The following is a 21,658-nucleotide window of genomic DNA, read 5'->3' as shown; positions in this document are numbered from 1 at the left end:
GTATTGGTACTGAACTGGAGCAGGTATTGGGCATAACATGACAAATCCAGATTAAATATACGGGAATACATTTTTTTTTTAAATTTGGACACCATGTTACCGCAGATAACTGACTCAGCTGAATATTTGAGAGTTGCAGGTTGCATACAGATTTTGAATTTGGGGGGAAAAAAATGGTATAGCCTTTGCTCTTTGGAAAAAGTGAATCAATGATTAACAATTCCAATGTCTCTCATCTCGAATTTAATCTTCTACTGCCTCTAGAAAACTGTATGTTCACATGCTCTGAAGTGCACACATACCAGTTTATGTTTGAGAAAAGATGCAGGTTTCCCCTGGTTTTTTTCCTTGGTGCATCTTCGCCTTGTCCCCAGCCAACTTTTCTCTGGACTCTCACCGTTACGGGTTAGGGTCATTATGTAGGACAGAATCAAAATGTGTAGGGAGGGGTGTTACAGCTTGAAGGCATTTTGGTTCCATATGTCTTGTAATGCCACAAACACAAGGAAAAGGAAACGAGTGGACTGGTATCTTGGTACTGGTACTATATGTATCAAAAACTGGAATGGTCTGTGACCAGTATCCCATCAATCACACACACCCACACACAGAAATGCATACACACACACACGCGCGCAAACACTTCTGCTCTGTCAATATTAATAGACCTGCATCTTTGAATTATGTGGTAATGGGAACCTACCACCAGCTAAACTGTTAAACTATAGCATTATCTCATTATGACTCCTTGGCAGAACATGGGGCTTTTATCTGCAATCCGATAAGTTAATTGGCTGCAATTACCAAACCTTTTACTCAAAACGCAGACGTAAAAATTGCAGAACAGGGCCTGCACCTGGATACGCTCATGGGTTGAGTATGTGAAATTCTCAGCCCGCAAACGCAAGTGCACCTGAAAACACACCTGAGCAGACTGAGGTAATCATCCCCCATCACCGCCCCCTCACTTCCAAATCTCTTGTCTTCTTGTTCAGCTTCTCAAAATCCCGTCAGAATCCAGCATTTGATATACACTCTCTTCTGTTTGACGTAACAGGTTGAGTTTCCCCTAATTGGCACTGAATAATACCAAAGGCGATTTATGAGCACTTCCCTCCCCATATTACCACCGCTACAGACTCTGGTTTCATCCTGCCAGTGGTTTTTGAAGGTATCATTTCTCTTGACTGGAAAAGGCCCCTGTTGAGTTGTCAGGCTCATTGCTTAAGGTGTACGCTAGGTTTCAGGAGGGCCCGCGCTGACACATTCATAAATATGACACCTTGTTTTGTCCTTCTGGCGTCTTTTTGGTTAGCGATGGCCTTTGAATTGGAAACAGGTAAGCTAATAGGGCTGTGTGTGATGCATGGGAACCGTGGGCTTTGGGAGAAGGCAGGGTGGCCCCGGGCGACACATGACAGGCAGATAATGACTGTATAGCTGTCAAGTCAAGGATACCTGTCTGCTGGTAAATACAGATTTGCCTTTTTGACATCATTTTTCCACCTCCTGGAAGATCAACTGAATGCAGCTTTCAGACTATTTCAGACTAGCTATCAGACACATTCACTCACACAAGACACACACCATCTCGAAGGCACACGCATGTTCCACATACACAGAAGCAAGTGTACATATATACACTGACAAACACACTCACACACACACATTCTCACAAATGCAGGCAGTCGCAGGAACAAAGGCACTTTAAATGTATGCGCTTATAATTGTGATTTTCTGCACCGTCCAACGTTCCCACGTAATTCTGTATGTTTGGAAATGGATGGAGCGAGTTAATATGATTCTATTGTAGTCAGGTATGAAAGATAGAGAGACTGTGTGTGTTTTTCTGTGTATATATGTACGTGTGTGTGTCCATGCATGAGTGTGTGTGACTGGCAGGCTGGCTGAGGCCTGTGTTTTCGCGTCGCCCCAGGGAATGCAGGTGAAAGCAATCTTAGTCCGTGAAAGCCGACGAGATGCGCCTTTCTGCACCCAGAGAGCTCTCAAGCTGATTTCTTTTTGATAGGCTCGAGCCCTGACCCCCCCCCCCCCCCCCCCACACACACACACACACACACATACACACACACACTGCACGGGCACCCAACCCCCACAACACGAGCAAGCAAGGCCACAGCACTGGTCCTCCTGATCTTAGGCATCTACAGTATTTGCTAGTTGTAATATATTCTGTAGTGGCTCTGTAACATTATTCAGACGAATAAACTGAATACAGTATATATCTATTTTGGTCTATCCCGTATACCACAGCACTTTGTGTGGACACACACACACACACACACACACACACACACACACACGATAAGCTTTTCACTCCCCCATTTCTATTCACAGCTGCCCAGGAGCCAGAACAGCCAAACCATTTGGTGCATGGCTAAAATGACGAAATGCAGACTAAATATACCTCATTTGTTTACTATTCAGTCTCATTCCCTGCGTGCAGAATGATTAGCAGCAAATCATTTTGGGTTTTAATCAAGAGGTATTTATGGCTTGATGTGTGTGCTGGGAAGGAGCGTGCATTAGGCCTAATCTCATAATAGTATGATTGTTTCAATTCTGCCTATGGATCCAGGACTGGCTGTGATACAAAACAAGAGTCACTCTAGTGAACAGTGGGCAGCTGTCCATGAGAATGTGAATGGAAATCATCAGACCCGGTTTGTTGTTATCTTTTGGGATTCATGACTGGGAATTAATGCTGATCTTTTTAGTGTTTGGTACTGTAAGGAGAGCTTTGGGTAAACGATTACTGTTGCAACCAAGCTGGGGATATCACGCCTGAATGTGTGGTCTGTAGATATTTCAGTCCAGTAGCAGTCTTTACCATTGGTTACAGTGTGTTGTTGTAAAGCCTACTGGGTAAAGCTCAAACAGCACACATGCTTAGAAAGTCCCACACACATAGGCCAATGCTATATGACTAAACTGGAAACACAAATACATTTTTTTTGGAAGTGAAATTGTGGTCGATGTATGTTTTCTTTTACCGTATTAACAATATGTTGGAAATTATTTTCAGGTCACAAATGTCTCGATTAAACTCAAAGAAATGTTCTCACACAACAATTTCTTTTCACTGAAATATCTGATCTCGGAGCACAACAAATCTTGTTTTTGTGGCTACATTGTTGCTAAACATTTTTTCAGGGTTTGTATAGACATTTGCAGCCATTTGGTTAAGGTTAGAGAAAGATCATGGTTGATTTAAAAGAAGTAAGTTTCCCTCATTACGTGTTTATGAGTCTTTAAACAGAACTACTTTTTCTAAACTTCACCAATGTGAGTTAAACTCACATTGTGTGACAGTCGTGTGACAGTCATGCAGTTTGTACACCATCCATCCACCTCAACCACATACTTATACTGGATTTCCAATAATAAATGCACGAATGTAAATAAATAGCGTATCATTCAAAAGTTATGTTATAAAAATTGGACACTGAATTGAAAAAGATGCTAATATCTTTTTCCCAGCCAGTGGATTATGTTCACTATAAAAATGTAATTGGCTTAGCAGTGTAGTTGCAAATGAATAAAATGATTAGGAGACAGGATTGCATAGGAACATACAAACAGGGGGGAGTTTTGGTCACAGAAATCATCCAAAGAACAGGCAGGCACACAAAAAACTTTAATGTGGAGACTGTTTGAATGCCACTAGTATTCAGACATCTGTTAAAGACCAAATCTGCACCAAAGCATCTTTTCCATTTCATTAATATTTATAATAATATATATATATATATATATAATATAACATGTATGCATTCTACATACAGTACCTGCATTTATAATATAAGATTTGCTAACGCTGATAGTGGAAAACCTTGATCTTTAAACTACTAAAATCATATCCGTGCATCCCTTTTGATTTTATGGGCAAAATGGATACAACAATACTTGTTATGGTAAACTGAAGTTTAAATTTTGAACTTTTCCATTTTCTTACCTGTAGCCGTGGGAGCCAGTCACTCACCCTCGCTGTCCAGTCACTCCTACAATATCAGTCTCAGTAGCCGGCCTGCTAGCTAAAATGGAAATGTGTGTTAGTGCCAGCGGTTGGAGACTGGTGGGGGACTTAGCCTTCACATTGTTGAGATAAAGTAGCAGGCCTAAGCCTTGCCTGGTGAAATGACACATCCCCCACCTTCTTTTTTCTGTACAGTCACCATAATATTGTGTTTCTATGCTGGGCCTGTAACCTTTGATTAAATTAGTCCAGTATTGCCTGGGTCCTTTTCTAAACTGTAGGCACTGGAGAGCTACTTAACGGACCCTGTCCCTCGGAGGGAAGAAACTGCTTGAGCTTACAAGTGTACGGCCACAGAAATATCAAACCCTCTCACTCAAATCTCTCTTTTTCTATCCCTCCCTTTTCCCCTCTCTTTTTTCCCTCCATTTACACCATTTTGCCTTCTCTCCTTGTCTATCCTGAAGTTGTTCTCCCACTGCGTGTGTGTGTATATATATATATAGTAAGTTTTTTATGTGTGTTAAGTCAATCCATTACATTCTGTCACTTTGCAGGTGAGACGCATATTATAAGATGTCAAAGAAAGAGCAGCAAAATGACATTTTGCTGTTGTTATTTTTCAAATCTATGAACTATTGGTGTCGCACAGTGAATGACAGCATAAATGAACAGATCAAAATTGCATTTTGTTCAAGAAAGTGGGATTAATGTGGGGAGAAGGCAAAGGAGACATGGCATTGGTCAAATGTCAGTTGTAGGCCTCGGTTGAAGTAAACGGCACTTCTCGTCCCCACACAGTTATTTACTGTACAGCAGCAGCAAGCTTTTCTGCAGGGGCCTCATGTTTTCCTCTGTGATGTTTACACTTACTAAATTATACAGTTTTCTATCAGGCTTTCACTAATTCCATCATATGCCTTACACGAACGTTTGAAAACTTTTTCTCCCCTTTATTGCTGAATGACTTTCTTGTGTTGTGCTGTAAGTCAAACTCCCTTTGAGCTTTTAAGTTTCTCTCAAATGTATTGTTTCCAATGAATGCACAAGATGCCACATTTTAATTTTGGCTTCAATTTACCCAATGGACCTACATAGTGAGTCTGGACCTAATGGGGGGGGTAGGGCCGGGCTACACTCACTCACATATTGGCACCACTCCACCAAATGTTGTGCTGCCCCACAACACTCTGACTGCGTTGTTGGATAATCGGGAATAACCCTGTATATATCACTGGCGAATTAGATTTAAAAACAAAAGTCACTCTACTGAGCAATTTGTCTTGACCCATTTGCAGCCACATTCATAATATGTCAAACCCACACTAAATGTGTTCAAAATACAAAACTATCTTTTCCACCAACAGTATTGAGAAAACAAGGCCTAATATTCAGGTCATGGGATATAGATGTACTGCAAGGTTTAGAAACCTGCAGATCTGGTTATGCAAATGTACACAAGTAAGTGTAAGTCTAAGTACAAGTTTTTTTTGTGGCCTGGTGGCTTGACGGGGCACCACTAGGTTGGGATTAAGTAGTCTAGCATTTCAAATCCCAGCCCATTCATCAGGTGTGTCCTTGAGTGAGATACTTAGCACAAGCTCCCTAAGCGCCACTGGGGCTACCCACTGCTCCCCCAAGGGTGGTTGGGTTAAATGCACAGCAACATTTCATTGTATATTGCATATATGGGCAATGATGGGGGAGTGTGAATGGTGGGGGGGATTTTGAATAGTATCCACAGCAATGTAATTAACATTCTCTGCAGCAACTGTAGCATTGTCTACAACTTTATGAGAATTATTAACGTTACCTGTAGCTGCATTATTTTTCTTTTTCCTCCTTTTCTTTTTCTTCCTTATTTTCTCCTTTTTCCTCCTGCAGAATTAAAAACAATGCTAATACAAAGTTACCAAGAGTTGTAGTCACGCAAACAGGATGTGAAAGAAGGTGAAAGGTTAATGCCTACTCCATCCATTAACTGAAGCTGATCACCTGTGCTGGCTTTATCCATCCATCCATCCATTATGTGTACTTGCTTATCCTGTTTAGGGTCATGGGGGGCTGGAGCCTATCCCAGCTGTCATTGTGCAAGAGGTGGGGAGCACCCTTGACAGGTCTTTCTCAGGGCCAACACAGAGAGACACACACAGATACTCAACCATTCACTCTTCCATTCACACCTACAGGGAATTTAGAGGCACCAATTAACCTAACATGCATGTCTTTAGACTGTGGGAGGAAATCGGAGTACCCGGAGGAAACTCATGCAAGCATGGGGAGAACATACAAACTCCATATAAGTAAGCTTGTTTCAGACAGGAACTCTAGAGGATGTCAGGAGGATCAGGTCCTGACATTGTATGGAGTTTCGCTTTCAGACATTTAGCCAACATTGGGAAATAGTCCATGTAAGAAGTATTTTCACTTGTGAAGAAATACTCCATGTAATTGGGCAAGGGGTGGTGCTTGGGCACTTGGAGCAGGGGGCAGGTCTTGATGCAAAATCAAAGCTGTGGAAGTGACAGTGTTTTGCTTTGTAATCTGGTTGTATACAACAGAATCTCATGCTGTTCCTTGTATTTGTTTGATGATTTCCAGAGCTGCCCTTACTGACAGAAGTTCACAAATGTCATTGTCCTTCCAGTTCGACACTATTATTGGGTTGAAAGAACGAGTTCTTCACCTTCGGGTGTTTGTATTTGCCCGGTCTCACGGTAGCCGCATGAAATGATGCCCACTCACTCATGAATCTTGCGGAGTAATATCTCCTCTACTTATAAGTGAGCTAATCCGGACTTTGCATTAGGGAGCTGGTTGGGTATAATCCAGGTAATGTCAGTGCCAACAGACTTGGGTTCACACAAACACCTACCGCAGAGAAAGTTTGGAAATGTCTGAATTCCACTGGAAGTCTGAAAGGGGCTATAGAAAGGGATTTGAAGCGTGGACATCCAAATTGTGAGAGGGCAGTGCTCCACCACCGTGCTGCCCCTGTTGCTTTATGATTTCAGTATAACATAAAACAGGATTATTTTATAAATGTATATATTTATATTTATATTTATAAATGTTTATATTTATTAAATATAGCAGTCACTAATTTAAAATACGTCTTTAAAATACCATATTTTTGCCATACTATTTTTTATTTTTGGCCCTTTTGGCTAATCCCGAGTTCAGGGTCACCACACCGGATCATTGTTTGCACGTTGACTTGGCACAGTTTCTAACCCTAACCCTAACCCTAACCCTAACCCTAACCCCCTAACCCTAACCCCCCCAGTTGCTACCGGGCCTGGACCAGCACTGCAGAGCTGGGGATGGGAATGGGCTGTTAGGGGTTCAGTGTCTTGCCCAAAGATGATCCAGAGACACTTCGACATATAGCCGGGATCGAACCACTGTCCACCTGTAATCCGTGCACGACTGCCTTACCAACTGAGCTACCTCCTGTTTCGCCTTACTATAAAGTTTCGAAAGGTTATGTGAATTGTTCATGAGGTTGAATTGCACAATTCATAAACCGAAAGCTAATGCTGGCTCAAAATGAAGAGTTATCTTCTCCTGAATGTCTTAAAAAGTTTCCTCATATCTGTCATTGTGGTTACCTTCCCACAGTTATCTTACTGATTATTCCCATCCGGAGGCCAGTTGGTACAGGAAGGAATCACTTCTCAAAAAACCCTCCTATGTGTGAAAAGGGTGTGTGCGTGTGCAGAAAATGTATTTGTGCACCTCTGATTAAGTGTGTGTTTGTATGTGTCTGTGCAATTAAGGACGGTGTTTGAAATCTAAAACTCAAACAGGATCTGCAAATAAATGACTTACAGCCAGTGTTTTTGTCTCCGAGTGAAATGAATCACCCTGTCAAACTGCTGGTATATGGCTAATAATAACACAGGGCTCTGTGTGGTGAGAGGACTGACTCTTTTAAAGTGTGAGAAAAAAGAAAACACATAGAGGTAAATTACAAAATGATTAGACAGCTGAACTGGAATGCAGGATATCTCTGCCAGCACTATATTCCACAGAAAAGCTGTAGATCTGACATTTTCTCTTGCGAAATGATTGAATGTACGAGTATCATCAGTAGACATGTTCAGAGATAATCAAGTTATCGTATCATGTTCTTCATTTCTAATTCACTGATAGACTTCAGGTAATGATCGCCTGCAACCACACATCCAGAGTTTTCGAGTACCTCTAAATAACCTTGGTAAACTATAAGACAAACGGGAGATGGGAGAGATGGAGTGTTGAAGGGGGAAATCAGCCATATTTCCCTGCTTCCTGGAAGTTTTTATAAATAGTATTTCCATAAAACACGAACCCTGTAATGTGCATTATTGTCACTCATGGCACAACTCCAGTCACTGCAATTGCTACGCAGGTGGGTGCGTGTGTACATAGAGAGTGGGTAGAATGAGATTGAGTACCACCCGCCTACAGATCCCTAATGGGAGGGTATTGCACCTGGGTCCACACACCCGCAACACACACATACACTACTCACACATCATATTTCATGTCAGTGGGCATTTGATTGTAGACATGGGATACCACAACATGACAAGGTGGAGCGGGAGTTTTCTACAAGGTGACAGCACAGCACACAAGGAGATCTGCTATGTGTGTGTGTGGGTTTGTGGGAGTGTGCGTTTGTGTCCATGTGCATCTGTGTCTGTTTCCATGCCCACACTTTTCACACATGTCAACACACAAAAGCCACATAGGAGGCCATTGAGAGCTGTAGCAGCTGTGGAATATGTTATTCAAATGGTGTGTGACTGTGTGTGTGTGTGTGTGTGTGTGTGTGTGTGTGTGTGTGTGTGTGTGTGTGTGACAGCATTAATATGTGTATGTGCGTGTGTTATCATCTCTGCTTGTAGGAATAAACGGCATTCATGTGTCTCTGCGGGGAGCTTATAGAGAATCACTTACTTCTCAGCATTTACTGTAGCGTGACAATCAGTGACTCAGTTCTATTCTACAGTATTAGGACAAAACAGGAAACAGTAAATAGACTTAAACTGCTCCCAAAATAAAATAATAAACCTGTTCACAAATGTGAATGCAAAGAAGTGTAGACCTGGAATCATGGTGTTGACTGTAAAGTAACCTGTGTAACATATTTTAGCATATCACATTTTAGCAAATCTGCACAAGTACTAACTTTGAAAAATGAGGATTTATAGCTTTATTCTTTTTTCCCAGTTAAATCTAAATTCTGTAATATTTGATGTTTTGTTCTGTCTTTCTATTTTCAGCACATTATCTACAATTGTTTTCAAGCCTTTTGGTTTTTGCCATAAGCAGATCCACGGTGTGCTGCAGACTTTAAACTGAACGAGCCTGGTGCACGTCCTGCTGAAATAGGATGTGTGTGTCTCATTGGATTCCCACCTCTCAGTGTGTGTGTGTGTGCGCATGGTTGGCTCCCTAGCCTGTGACTAGCCTTTGCGGAACAGGCCAGGACTCTGTGGCTGCCCTGGGGCCACCATTGTCCCCGGTCTCCACAGCCCAGTGGCCACAGATGTTCCCCGTTTGATACCGTGCTTCTCACACATACTCCCCACTCCCCTAGATATGTGGGTGGCCAAGCAGGGTGCCCTGTTGCATGCCACTTTCGCACGCCATTGGCTGCCTGGTGCCTGCATGTGACACTGAAAGGGGGAAGCCATCGCATCTACAGTTTTAATCCGCCACCATGCAAAATGGAACAGAAGTAGCCCCAAGTGGAGAAGGAAGCTTTGCATGAGGAGGTGTTCATAAAAGGATCATGAGAAAATGGGGTGCAAAAGGATAGAAGCAAAGCAGAAGCACACTGAGATGTTGTTCAAAGCACCTTGAGAAAAAGAAAAGGACTTTGGAAGACAGCTGACATCTTTCCCCAGTTGTGCTTGTGCGTGTATGTTTGCGTGTATGTGTGTGTGTGTGTGTGTGTGCACACACTGCATGTAATGCACAAGAAGGGATTGATCTGGTGACTCAGTGCGACAAACAGGCCGTTCAAATTAACGACAGATGCGACAGTGACCGCCAAGAGACCTTGGCATCACAGCTGAAGAAGAAACTGTGCTTATAGGGAAACATCGTTATGGTTGCTTTCTAAGCACAAATATGTGACACATGCACATGTTTTCCACTTCCTCTGTACCATTGTTTAAAAATCAGAGAGCTCCTACTGTAAAGACTACATGCTCAGATAAAAATACAGACTTAGTTTTAATTTTCCAGTGAAGATTTACCATGTACCTTTTGTATAGAAATTTAAAAAATAAACAGATAAGTAATAAAATTGTGTGACTTCTGGGACAGTAGTCCCACCCACATTAGTTGTGTAAAGCTTTGCTATCATTTCAACAACACAGCGTGAAGTTCATTAAGAAGATTATCGAAATGTATTTTGTATTTGAAACTTACTAATGTTATTTTATATTAATATGTACAAATAGTTCATTTTTAGTGGAAATTAATCGACTCAAACTCTCAGCATTCAAGGCTACTTACTGTAAAATTCAAAGAACTAATGAAACCCTACATTTTTAAGTGAATTTCCACTGTTTTTGCTAAATTCAAGCAGTAAAGTTGTTTAAGTCTAGGATGAAGCATGAGGTTGGTTTCAGTGTCTCAAAATGAAAAGCCTCAACTTTAAATTGGTAGGAAAAGCAGTGTGCTGCTCTCCTTGTAGGAATACTTAGAGGAATACGAAACATGTTCAGCTACTCTCAATGCAACTGATAATATCACTTGGATTATTTTCACCTCATAGATGTGAACGTGTGATCCTAAAACAACAGGCGAGAGGTTAAAGGATGCCTTCCCTGATATTGAACTCGATATTCGTTTGGTTCTGCTTTGAGTAATATATGTAAATAAATGCCATTAAGTTTCCCTCTGACTTCCCTAAATTAAAATATCTCTCTACTTCTAGCTGAAAAATGCCTCCATTTGACATTACTTGAAAGAACCTTCAGTTGTTATCTTGTTGCTCACACTATGGAGTTTGTGAGCATGGTCAAAATGCTTTTCCAGAGCACCCTCAGATCATGTCATCTGAACCACAAATGATGAAAAACTCCTCTGGGTGATGTCATTTGGAGGTGTTTTTAAGGCTAGAAGCAGGGAAATATTCTAACAGAGGAAAAGTCAGAGGTAAGTTTAAAAGCATTATTTTACATTTCTGTCCTAAACTAAAGAAAGCAAGTTGAAAATTGGTAAAGTTGCCCTTTAAAAGTATTCACGTGGGCGGGTTTCTGAGCTGTGGGTCACAATGATTACAGTTTTATTCCATCCCGATTCTGACCAAAGAAAGTAAAAAGTTTAATTTCTGATACGGATATGTTTTGGGATGAGTCCATTCAGTTGATTGGATACACACCTATCCTGTAATCCGAAGGTTTAAAGTTCAATTCCAATTCAGCCCAGCCAAATAACATCCGTCTCTGCTGTCTGTAGAACTATATCTTACCTAACACGATCAAAATGTCTTTAGAAACCCAATTCTGATGTTAATTATACAGTTTCTCCTGAGGCACAAGTGTTGGATTTTGTTTAAATTGTGTCTTATCTTAACCTTTCACCAGCCAGTTTGCTCACAAACTGTTCCGTTTGTCTTTAAGTTTCCACTGTCCTGATAAATAACTGACCAGCGATAGTTAAAGTACACAGAAACAATAGGTGCAAATAAAAGAAGCACTCTACTACAAGTATACTTTCAAGTTGAAGCATTAACTAGATCTTCTATATTTAAGATAACAACACATTTCACACACGATTGAATATGATGGTGTTGATAAGATGAAGGTGCAGACCTAATCCTGGTTTGGTAAAAAACTTGCAAAGGTTAGAAAGACAGGAACATTTTTCCCAGTGATGAAAGATTTTCAACTTTTTCAAAATATATGGGGGGTGTTGGAATCCTCCCGTGAACCAGGCTTATTGAAAAGCACTGATATTATTGTAGAGAAATTCAATTATTTCTGATTGATTAGTAGGTTTTGCAGCATTTGTCTCTATTGTATTTGTATCACAATTATTACTTGCAGCTCTGGGCAGATTGTGACAGAGCAGGAAGAGGGGGCTTGGCAGAGCAGAGTGGAATCACTTTGATCTCATGATGGTGCAAACTTAAATTGCATATTTTAGCTTTAAAAAAATCACAAATACATATGTTACTCTGTGACTTGGTGTAGAAGGAAGCCAGCAGTGCTAAAGGTTAAGCTAATTTTGGACTCCTTTATGTGCTGATAGGCGGTTGAGCCATATTATTATATCAATTATTAGTTGATTATAAATATTATATCCATTTTTAGTCTTATAAATGTAATAGTATTTCAGTATTGCAGTTTTTTATTCTGAGTTGTAGCCAAGTAAAAAAAAAAGTTAGATTTTAGGGAAACACTTCATCACGATACAGTAACTCATATCTGTACTTGAGTAAAGTACTTCAGTAAAGGCAGTGACTCACATTGTTTGAAGTTGTTTTGTAGAAAAGTAAAGCAGCTACTTTTAAAGGTGTGGACTTTCCAACCTCACAAAGACAGGTGACTTCAGCTCAGTGATCCTGCTATGCAGTAAACCCATCAGTCGGCAAGTGACAGACGTAAAACATGCTACACCAGTTTGATTGTGTAATAGTGTCCGCTGACCTGTTACTTCGAAATTAAAATGCATACCACAGAGCACTGACATATAGACCCGTTTACGAGTGTCAAAGCACACACTTTAAAAGGTTACCAGTATACTGAGAACTCAGTGATGACTAAATTGTGAAAGCATATGCAGATTTTTCTTGTGTTGACTGGCTCTTAGTAGCACGATAATAAATGCATGGGAATTCACAGCTGATGGTCTAACTAGGATAAATGATGATTGACTAATGAAATAAGACCTTAAAAAGTGCAGAGGAGAATACGGACAGAAATGCAGAAAGAGCAAAGTTGGATAGAGAGGAGAGTGCCGCCATTTTCTCCTGCTCCAAGACACAGCCCAGTCTTAATCAAAATCCCACACAGGAAGAACACTTGAGTAGCTTAATCAAAGATCAGCCTGCTCGGTATTAATAATAGAGCAGAGTGCTGAAATGGAGTTTTACTTATTCAAGACTGTACTTATTCACCTCATATACCTTTAAAGTATATTAGGTTCTGGGTGTGGCATAGGCTGGGAGCTGGTAAAACCCTTACCTGTATACATTTACAGCTGGCTGCCTTCAGATATTTAGTAACTGCACTGTACATTTCAGTATGCTGCACGTAATACATGCTTCTTAGTAATGGCAACATTTTCAGAACCCATGTTTTCTTTCTGGTACTCAGAGGATGTGGGTACACTATAATTGTCCAATTGTAACACTGGCACTTTTAAGGCTTAAATATGAAATTATGATAGTAACAGGGATTAAATTAAGTTGCTTGACTTGCTGCTTGACTGCTTCACTGACAATAAAAACCGTGCTATCTAGGGGTGGCTGCAAATTAAATATTCATATGTCAATCCAAATGACATATTATTTAAGTGACTAACACATAATGTAACTTGTTTTCCTATCCAGTCTTACAAAATGATATTCCGAAGTGGCCACTAAACTGTGATAGTTGGTTATGTTTGGGTATGTTATGTATCAGCATTCACAGCACTTAGAGTTCGAAAAAGCCCATCGTTTTGAAAAAACTGTCCCATTTACTGGAGTCTTTCTCTAACCTTAGCCGAACCTAACCACACAAGGGACTGAGATCTACCTCTGGGTCTCCTGAGTCAGGTGCTGTGCTTTATACATGGCTCCTGTATAGTATCTTAACCACATCAAGCAGCTATTTGCCTATTCGAGAAAAGTTAATATGGGAGAATTCATTTCCTTAAAACTTCGTAATAAACCTGCTGTCACCAGAACACATGAGCTAAATATTTCAAAATGGCCTAGATACTGCTAGTAAGCACCTGATATGATTGTAGTAGGGTTCTCTGGCTGTCAAGCCCAGTATGAAGCAATAAAACCACAGGTTGCAATTAGCTTTGAAAATGATTGACAGGTTTTTCTGTCTCCTGTTTAGGTACTGTACCTGCCTGAAAGCAGCTGTCTTTCTCACACTCTCCCAATTTACTAACACATGTCATTAGATTATGTTTGTATCTCATCACCCCTCCAACCCTGATCCAGTCCCCTCCCAGCTTTTACCAGAGAGAACAGAGGTCCCTTGGCACCAACACACCTGCCTTCCCCAGGGGCAACGCTGCTGGGAAGATATCTGAGGTAAGCTTGACTTTCACTCTCTTTTGACTCTCTCTCTCTCTCTCTCTTTCTCTACACACCTTGCTACACTGGAGATGTTGTGTTTTTTCGGAATGTGACTGGGGAGGTCAGTGCCAGCACTCTGGAAAATATGTTTTAACTATCTCGCAACTAATTTACAAATCAAAACAGGGTTTTTAAGATAATCTTTCAAGCATGGCATTGAGATATGCAAGAGTCTTATTTTAAATCATATTCCAGCGTTTTCCTCGAAGGTTATTTTCAATAAGTTAAAGTTGTGTATACCAGGCTTTACTTCTTAAGGTCTATAATTCTTCTTGAGACAAAAGGCAAAACGGAGGAATTTGGAATATCGTCTATAAAGCCATGTCTGGTCATGTCACTTCAGGACTAAGATCTAGAAAGCTAAAGACAAAACATGCAGGCGTTACATTGGATTATTGAAGAGAACCTGAACAGACAATAACCTGTAGTGATACAGTAGGACAGATTTGTGCGGCGACAGCAACAATGGACATGTGTGGCGTGGAGATAGGCAGGCATCAGCTAATTAGCTCAGTGGGAACACCCTATTGTCTAAGGTTTGGGGCAACTGCACTTCAATGGCACCTCACTTGTAGATTGGTATGCTGCAGACGGGGTTTGATGTGGCTAGGCTATTGTTGCGCTAAATGCTATTAACTTTTAAGCCGAGCAACACATAAAAGTGAAGCTGGTGTAAATTACAATTCCTCTGCACATAATCCACTTGCTGATGGAAGATATTACAGCGGCCTTATGTCTTGACAACAGATTACGGTTGACGGCTTTACTCTACCCCGCACGCAAACAGGAGAAGCCACAGGATTTCTGTTTTTATCCGCCCCATCCCTTCTTCATCTTGTTTCTTTCCCTCCCTCTTTAACTCCCTCCTTTTTTGTCCTCCCGTCCTCCCATTGATCTCACTGTGGTATTCAGTATCTGCCAATGGTGCATGCCTGCAGGGGGGCCACCAAATCCATTATCAGGTAAGACAACAGTTTCCACACTGTTTCACTCGCACTGTATTCTATATGGAGGGAGGGAAGGTAGGAAAAAAGAGAGGGAGGAGAAATAGGGTGGTTAAGATCTACAATAGCTTCTTTAACCCGATTATGACCCAATCGAAACATAAATTAAACAGTACAAACAGCAAAAAGAAAGATCAGTATTTTACACGACATATGTTCTATAGTGTGATCCTGCGTATAGGGAACTTAGCTCACAAATAGCTGAGAGGCATTTACATACATGCTCTATCTATTCCTCAGTGATGTCACCATATTTTAAGGATTAGGTTAATTACTTGAGAGTAATATATCATCAAGGCATGTCTGCACAAAAAGTTAAGTTGACTCAGGTCGAATAACTTCAAGGGTGCATGATTCATTTTGACACTTGAGCAACTCAGAGTATTACCTTCATGACTACAGACATAGGATTAGTTGAAGCATAACCAAAAGGTATGTGAAGTGAGTCACTTTTCCCAATTTTGCATTCCATAACCACATATTAGAAGACATAGCTCATGTTTGGAGCATCTTTGACAACTCATTGTATCATGATCAAACAAGAAAAATCATACAAACAGCCCTTACTTAATAAGCTTAGTCTATGCTGTCCAGGTGCATGTCTGCATGTGTGTGTGTGTCAGGAAGACAAGCCAGACCTCTGCTAATCTTAAGAAACATCTCTTTGCCTAGATGGAAAGCTGCATCATAGTCTGATACCGTGGTTTGAGTGCAGCAGCGGGTTTCGCCTCCTTAAAGCCTGGCTAGATACTGAGAGCACAGAAACACCACTGGCAACTGGCAACATTTACTAGTTCTCTCACATACACACACACACACACAGTGGACTAACCAAAGGGCGAGTGTAGCAGTAGCCATGGCCAGTGTACCAGTCTGAGCGTGAGTGTGTCTAATTCCCGGCTAATGCTGTTGAACCCCCAGGTCCACTGTCCTTGGCTGCCTGCCACTCTCTCAGTACTTACTATGCTCCTTTAAAAGCCTTTCAAGAAAAGAGGACCGGGGCATAAAGCAAGATAAGAAACAGATGGGAAGAAAATGACACAAGAACAGTGTTTTCTTCAATACAGATATGATGCAGGTAGATTATCTGAGCAGTGCACGAGGCAATGGGCAAAATTACTTTTTGTAATTTTGGTATTTATTTGGTAAAATGTCCTTATTAACTTATTATTAAGTTACAAGTAGACTTTGGCTCCTGTGCCGTTTCCATGTATGTGTGTGTATGTATTCTTTGCAGACATGTATAAGACAAATCGCCTTCAGGGCCTGTGGCTTAGTGACAGTGTGCTGAAGGCTCTTCCTTTTGAAACCTGATGCCTGCAGCAGAAGCTTACAGATAGTCAGGTTGGCTAGGCCTGTAGGCGTGTTGCTGGCTACCGTGGGGTGAACCAACCAGTCGGGCCTGTGTGGCTTGTTATTATGTTGTATTTTGATGTGTGACAGCCCAGATACTTCACTCCTAACTCTCCTTCCCGCACGCCCTCAAATCGGTCCCGAAGGAGCATGGGCTCAAATGATCTGGCACACACATGCATGTGCACAGGGTATAACTGTAGACATAGAGTAAGGTGCACCAGCACAAACACAAGCACACAATACAGATGCCAAACTATATTACTTTGCTTGCATCTGGCCCTGTGTTAACAAGGTGTGTCCAGACACACACCTATCAAAGTGTGTCATCTATGGCACCCAGGGCCTTTTTCAATGCCTCGCTCTCCTCCCTCTTTTTCTCTGGTTTTGTTCTCTCGAGGAATCCAGAATAAATATGCCCTCCACACTATTTGAAACATATTGTCATCACATTCACCCCCCAGTTATGCATTTCAAGTAAAGTACCACGGGCATATTTTTAGGAGATGCCAAAACATAAATGCTGCGCTTCAGGTAATGGAATAAGAGGGATATATTTAGAGCAGTGAGATCCTCGGCGGAATATCAACACTTGACTCATTCAGTTTTTTTTTTCCTCCTTTTTTTATCTAATTTCAATGTGTGTTATCTACTACTTGGTTCTAGGTCACCTAAAAACACAGGCCATCTACACAGACAAAAGTGTTTTTTTTTTTAAGTGACAAGCTAATTTAACTGTGATAAACACTGTTGAGGAAAGTGGAGCAAAGCAAATGCATTCTTTTTCAAGACTAAATGTCAGCTTCACAGTTATCACTGTGTGCTTTGGTCAAACAACTCTAAAGAGAAGTGTCAGCATCTGAAAACACCACACTAATAATCTCTTATTAGGTGGAATTTTTAAACAACAAATATCATGCAGGCTAGTGTTCATTTTTCATCATATTAGTAAAACTAAAAAAAACAAATTAACAATATTGATCTAACAAACTGAGATGAGTGCACTTGTGGATACTGTTCATAAGACAGGAATTATGATAACTCTGAAAAACCCAGTGGCATCATTATACTAACATGGCATAAGTCCTGTCTTAAAGATAAAATACTTTGTGGTGTATTTAAAGGTTAATGGACATGAGTGTCCATGTGCACGTGAATGTGCACATGCACTTGTGTGTGTGTGTGTGTGCATGTGTGTATATATGAATTTAAGCGAATACGTGCAAATGTCTGCTCACATGTGCACATGTCAGGCAAGACAGATGAGGATGACAGATGTGAGTGTATTCGTGCATGGGTGTGTGCGCTAGGAGGAAGGGGTGGGTGGTGGGTGGGGGGTTGTGCATGATAGAAAAATGTTGAATAGACATAGGAGCACAATGATGGGTCTTTGAGTTTCATCCTTCTCCCCATCACTGTCTCCATCCCTCCTTCCCCCACTTTCCTAAAGGCACAAACTCTGCCAGTTGTCACCTCAGAGTATTGCAGGCCCTGCTGAAGCACTCCACTCCTCGGGAGGAGAATGTCAGCCCAGGCTCGGGGCAGTTTTGACAAACAGAGTATATATTGATACATGATAAAGTATGCTAGAAATCACCCGACTGCTGAGGGCTACTATAGTTTTAATATCATCATTTGAATTAACAAGCATTCTGTGGAGAAATAATGAGCTTTCATTATTCAGAACATCATCCTTACCCCGGCAGAGACTCGCAGGGCTATTAGTGCTTGAGAACTTAATGAAAAGAAGATAAAGAAGGTTTGAGATAAAAGTTTGAATGGCCACACTCGGTAACCAGAGTAAAAATTTAATGCGGCCCCAATAGATGACGGATGAGCTTCTTATCTGGAGCCTGGGGAACGGGTAGACAGGGAATCTGCTTTGGAAGGTGCCATTCTGGGGAAGGTGAAGAATGTGCACCCCTCCCACTTTTTCTGACAGGCCCAGTGTGGTGTGCCAACCCGGGTGGACCCCCCCACTCCCACTCCGCTACTTAGTGATTTATGCCAACTCACAGATAGCTGTATGTCCCCTACACTGAACGGACACGTTTAAATTCAGGAGCAAAAACACTGTTGCTTTGCCAAAAAACTGCATCCGGTTAAATTAATTAGGATTTGATTGCAAAATACGTCTGACTATCACTGTGCCCAAAGTTAAGTCTGCTTCACTTCCATTCCATAAAGTACAGCTACATTGTGTTACATAATTAATGATTAGTTATCAACAAAAAAAGATAATTGATGCCCACAGGAATTGGTAGTTTAAGTCAAGACAGCTCAGCAAAGGCACAAAGAAAAAAGTAAAATGTTATAAAAATTGTAAAAATCTTCTCATCTCTTCTTTCCATCAATTTCACATTAATACATGCAAGGCCGCCTTAATACATGCAAGACTGCCTTAGGATAAAATCTCTTCATTCATCTAACCCTGTGGTGATGCCTTTTCTCTAAAACAAGTAGTGTGTGCTTCATTCCTTCATTGTGCTTTGGCTGTAGTGTATTACATAACTGACAAATCCAGAATTGTCAAAAAAAGCAAAGATATATGAAACCCCACATTTTTATTCTTCCCAAAAGCCAAGCTAATAACAATAATGTGCAATTGTGCAAAATGTATTATTACAAATTTGACTGCTATCAGGATGTTGCAGTACAGTAACATATTTATAAATGCACAATACACATCAAGAACACCCACATACACACACACACACACACACACACACAAGGAAAAAAAAATAGCAACAACCACTCTTGCAGTCCCCCCGCTTGATGCTGTGTTTGTCCCAAGGGCCTTAAGGGAAGTATGTTTGCTTGCTGAACCATTGTGAAATCTCCAACAGACATGTCTAGCTTGCTGCTGCGCTGGGCTGTCCTGTGCTCTGCTGGAAGAGATCTCTGTGAATGGGAAGGAAATGCATTGATTTGATGAATGAGTGCATATTTGTGGGAATACTGGTGGCCAATGTGCAGCCTGGTGCGAGAATGTATTTTTGTGCTTAAAACTTGACAACAAAGCCTTTAGCTGCAAGTGTAGACTGCAAGAATCACAGTTCAGTGAAAGGCTACCACAGATGCTATTTCATCTCATTTTATTCAGCTTGAGAATAAGAGTTTTGTACTGTGGCATTTCAGTTAGATATTAGTATCCATTAAATTTGTGTTCATTAAACTTTATGTATTGACTATTGATTCAATGTAATTGCATCATCTGCATAAGGAGAAACTTCCTACCCTTTATGATGACATATAGACATGTACCCACAGAACATCAGTCTGTGTTTCAGTAACAGAGTGTGCTACATACATATTGTGCCATCCCTATATATCAGGACACAACAGAAACTGGAACTTTTCCCAGTAGGCAACTATAAAAATGTAGCCAATGGCTCAGTGTGAAGAAAAGCAAACATTAGAAACGGACATAGAATGAGCGGAAGAGAGAGGGAGATTGATGTTGTGTTGTGGTGATTGTCCCCATCACGAAGTGCTGTGCAGCTCACAGGTTTGAAAAACTGCAGAGATGGGGCTAAAAAGTTCAGAGAAGAGAAAGTTCAAATACACAAAAATCCAAGAGCTTAAATCAGTTGTGCATTGAACAGCAGCAACCTTGCAGAGCTAAAGGAGCAGAAGGATGAATTTAGGATCACAGTTCCTTCTAAGTCCAGTGCAAACACCAGTAAAGTATTTAGCAAATGCTGTACACAGAGGACACAAGACACTAGATTTTACTTAACATGTTGGTGTTATGGTTTTGTTTTTATCAGAAATTTTAATTCAGTATTTTATTATGAATCATGTGATAAAAGACAAAAAGCTACTAAAATGAATTTGTGTAGCGTATTTGTACTGTATTGTCCATTTTAAGTTCTCATAATTACGGGACACTAGTTTTCAACAGAAAGAATAATATTATATACAGAAATATATTTTCATGAAATGCAACTTGAATGGCAGGAAATCCCAGCTTGTTAGCATGTCACCTCAGATATATGGTCATTGGAAACTGTAGCTGCTGTGTTGTTATAGTTTTTTACTTTTTTCCCCCACAAATTACAGAAATAGATTTATCATGAAATCTGTAATAGTGTGATTATTAATACGACCTAAAAATTACAAAATTACAGAAACATATTAACTGAGCAGGTGTTTCTGTTTCATAAAGTGTTAACCTTTGTTTAATACATGACTGTTGTAACGCTTGATGTTGGGTATATATGTGGGGGTGTGTCTCCCTGTGGGTTTTGGTGAGCCAGTCAAGACCCCTTCTTCCTCACTATGCCCTTGTCAAGACAAATACATATGCTGCCAATGTGCTTTTCAGTCTATAAAATCCCTAACTTGGCCGATACAATCTTTTTTAATATAACCAATTAATACTTATACTAGGACAATAAAGTTTGACATCAAACCCAGGTGTTTTATGGGAAAAGTAAATATCATTTGAATGCATTTTACTCCACAACTTTACTATTTGTAGCCATAATGTGCTTCATACTTCAAAGAAACTGCTTCAGTTTTTTAAAGTTACCATAAATGTTCCTTATCCATAATGGCAGCTCCATTTATGGTGGCTATATAACTTTAATTAAACACACCCATGTGTCAGCTGGTACAAGCACTTAACACAGAACAGCAACAAAATGACTTGGTAAAAGCCATGTGAGAGAGAAGCGGAAGGCTGGAACCTGTCTAGGGTTTCATGGCTTGGCTGGAATGCTGGGTCTCCCAAAAACACTGGAGCCGTCAGGGTACTTAAAGGTTAATGCCACTCAAATTTGCAATCCATATGTTTTTATGTGTTTTTCTTTTCTTTCTTTTCCTTTTTCTTTTTTCAGCTTCCCTACATGCTAGAAAGCCAAGAAGAGCGCTGTTCAGTTTAAAGATCCATATGTTGTTCCCAAGTATAGGGATTTTCCAACACTGGAGCAATAACACTTTGCATTAAATAAGGATTGACAGGTATTACGGTTTTTATGCATTATGAACTAGAACAGG

The 21,658-nt window shown here is 40.6% G+C and overlaps 1 protein-coding gene across 1 annotated transcript in view; it reads left to right on the top strand.

Moving 5' to 3' along the window:
* The first annotated feature begins 8,422 nt into the window (after positions 1–8,422).
* ofcc1 (orofacial cleft 1 candidate 1) overlaps positions 8,423–21,658 on the top strand; it is a 131,590-nt gene continuing 118,354 nt past the window's right edge. Inside the window, exon 1 of the mRNA XM_067487003.1 lies at positions 8,423–8,464. Within this exon, the coding sequence (XP_067343104.1) occupies positions 8,423–8,464 (42 nt within the window). The remainder of the gene's footprint in view (positions 8,465–21,658) is intronic.

This window comes from Channa argus, chromosome 19 (genome assembly GCF_033026475.1).
Source record: "Channa argus isolate prfri chromosome 19, Channa argus male v1.0, whole genome shotgun sequence".
In the NCBI taxonomy this organism is placed as follows: domain Eukaryota; kingdom Metazoa; phylum Chordata; class Actinopteri; order Anabantiformes; family Channidae; genus Channa; species Channa argus.
This window is presented reverse-complemented; position numbering and strand designations above follow the sequence as displayed.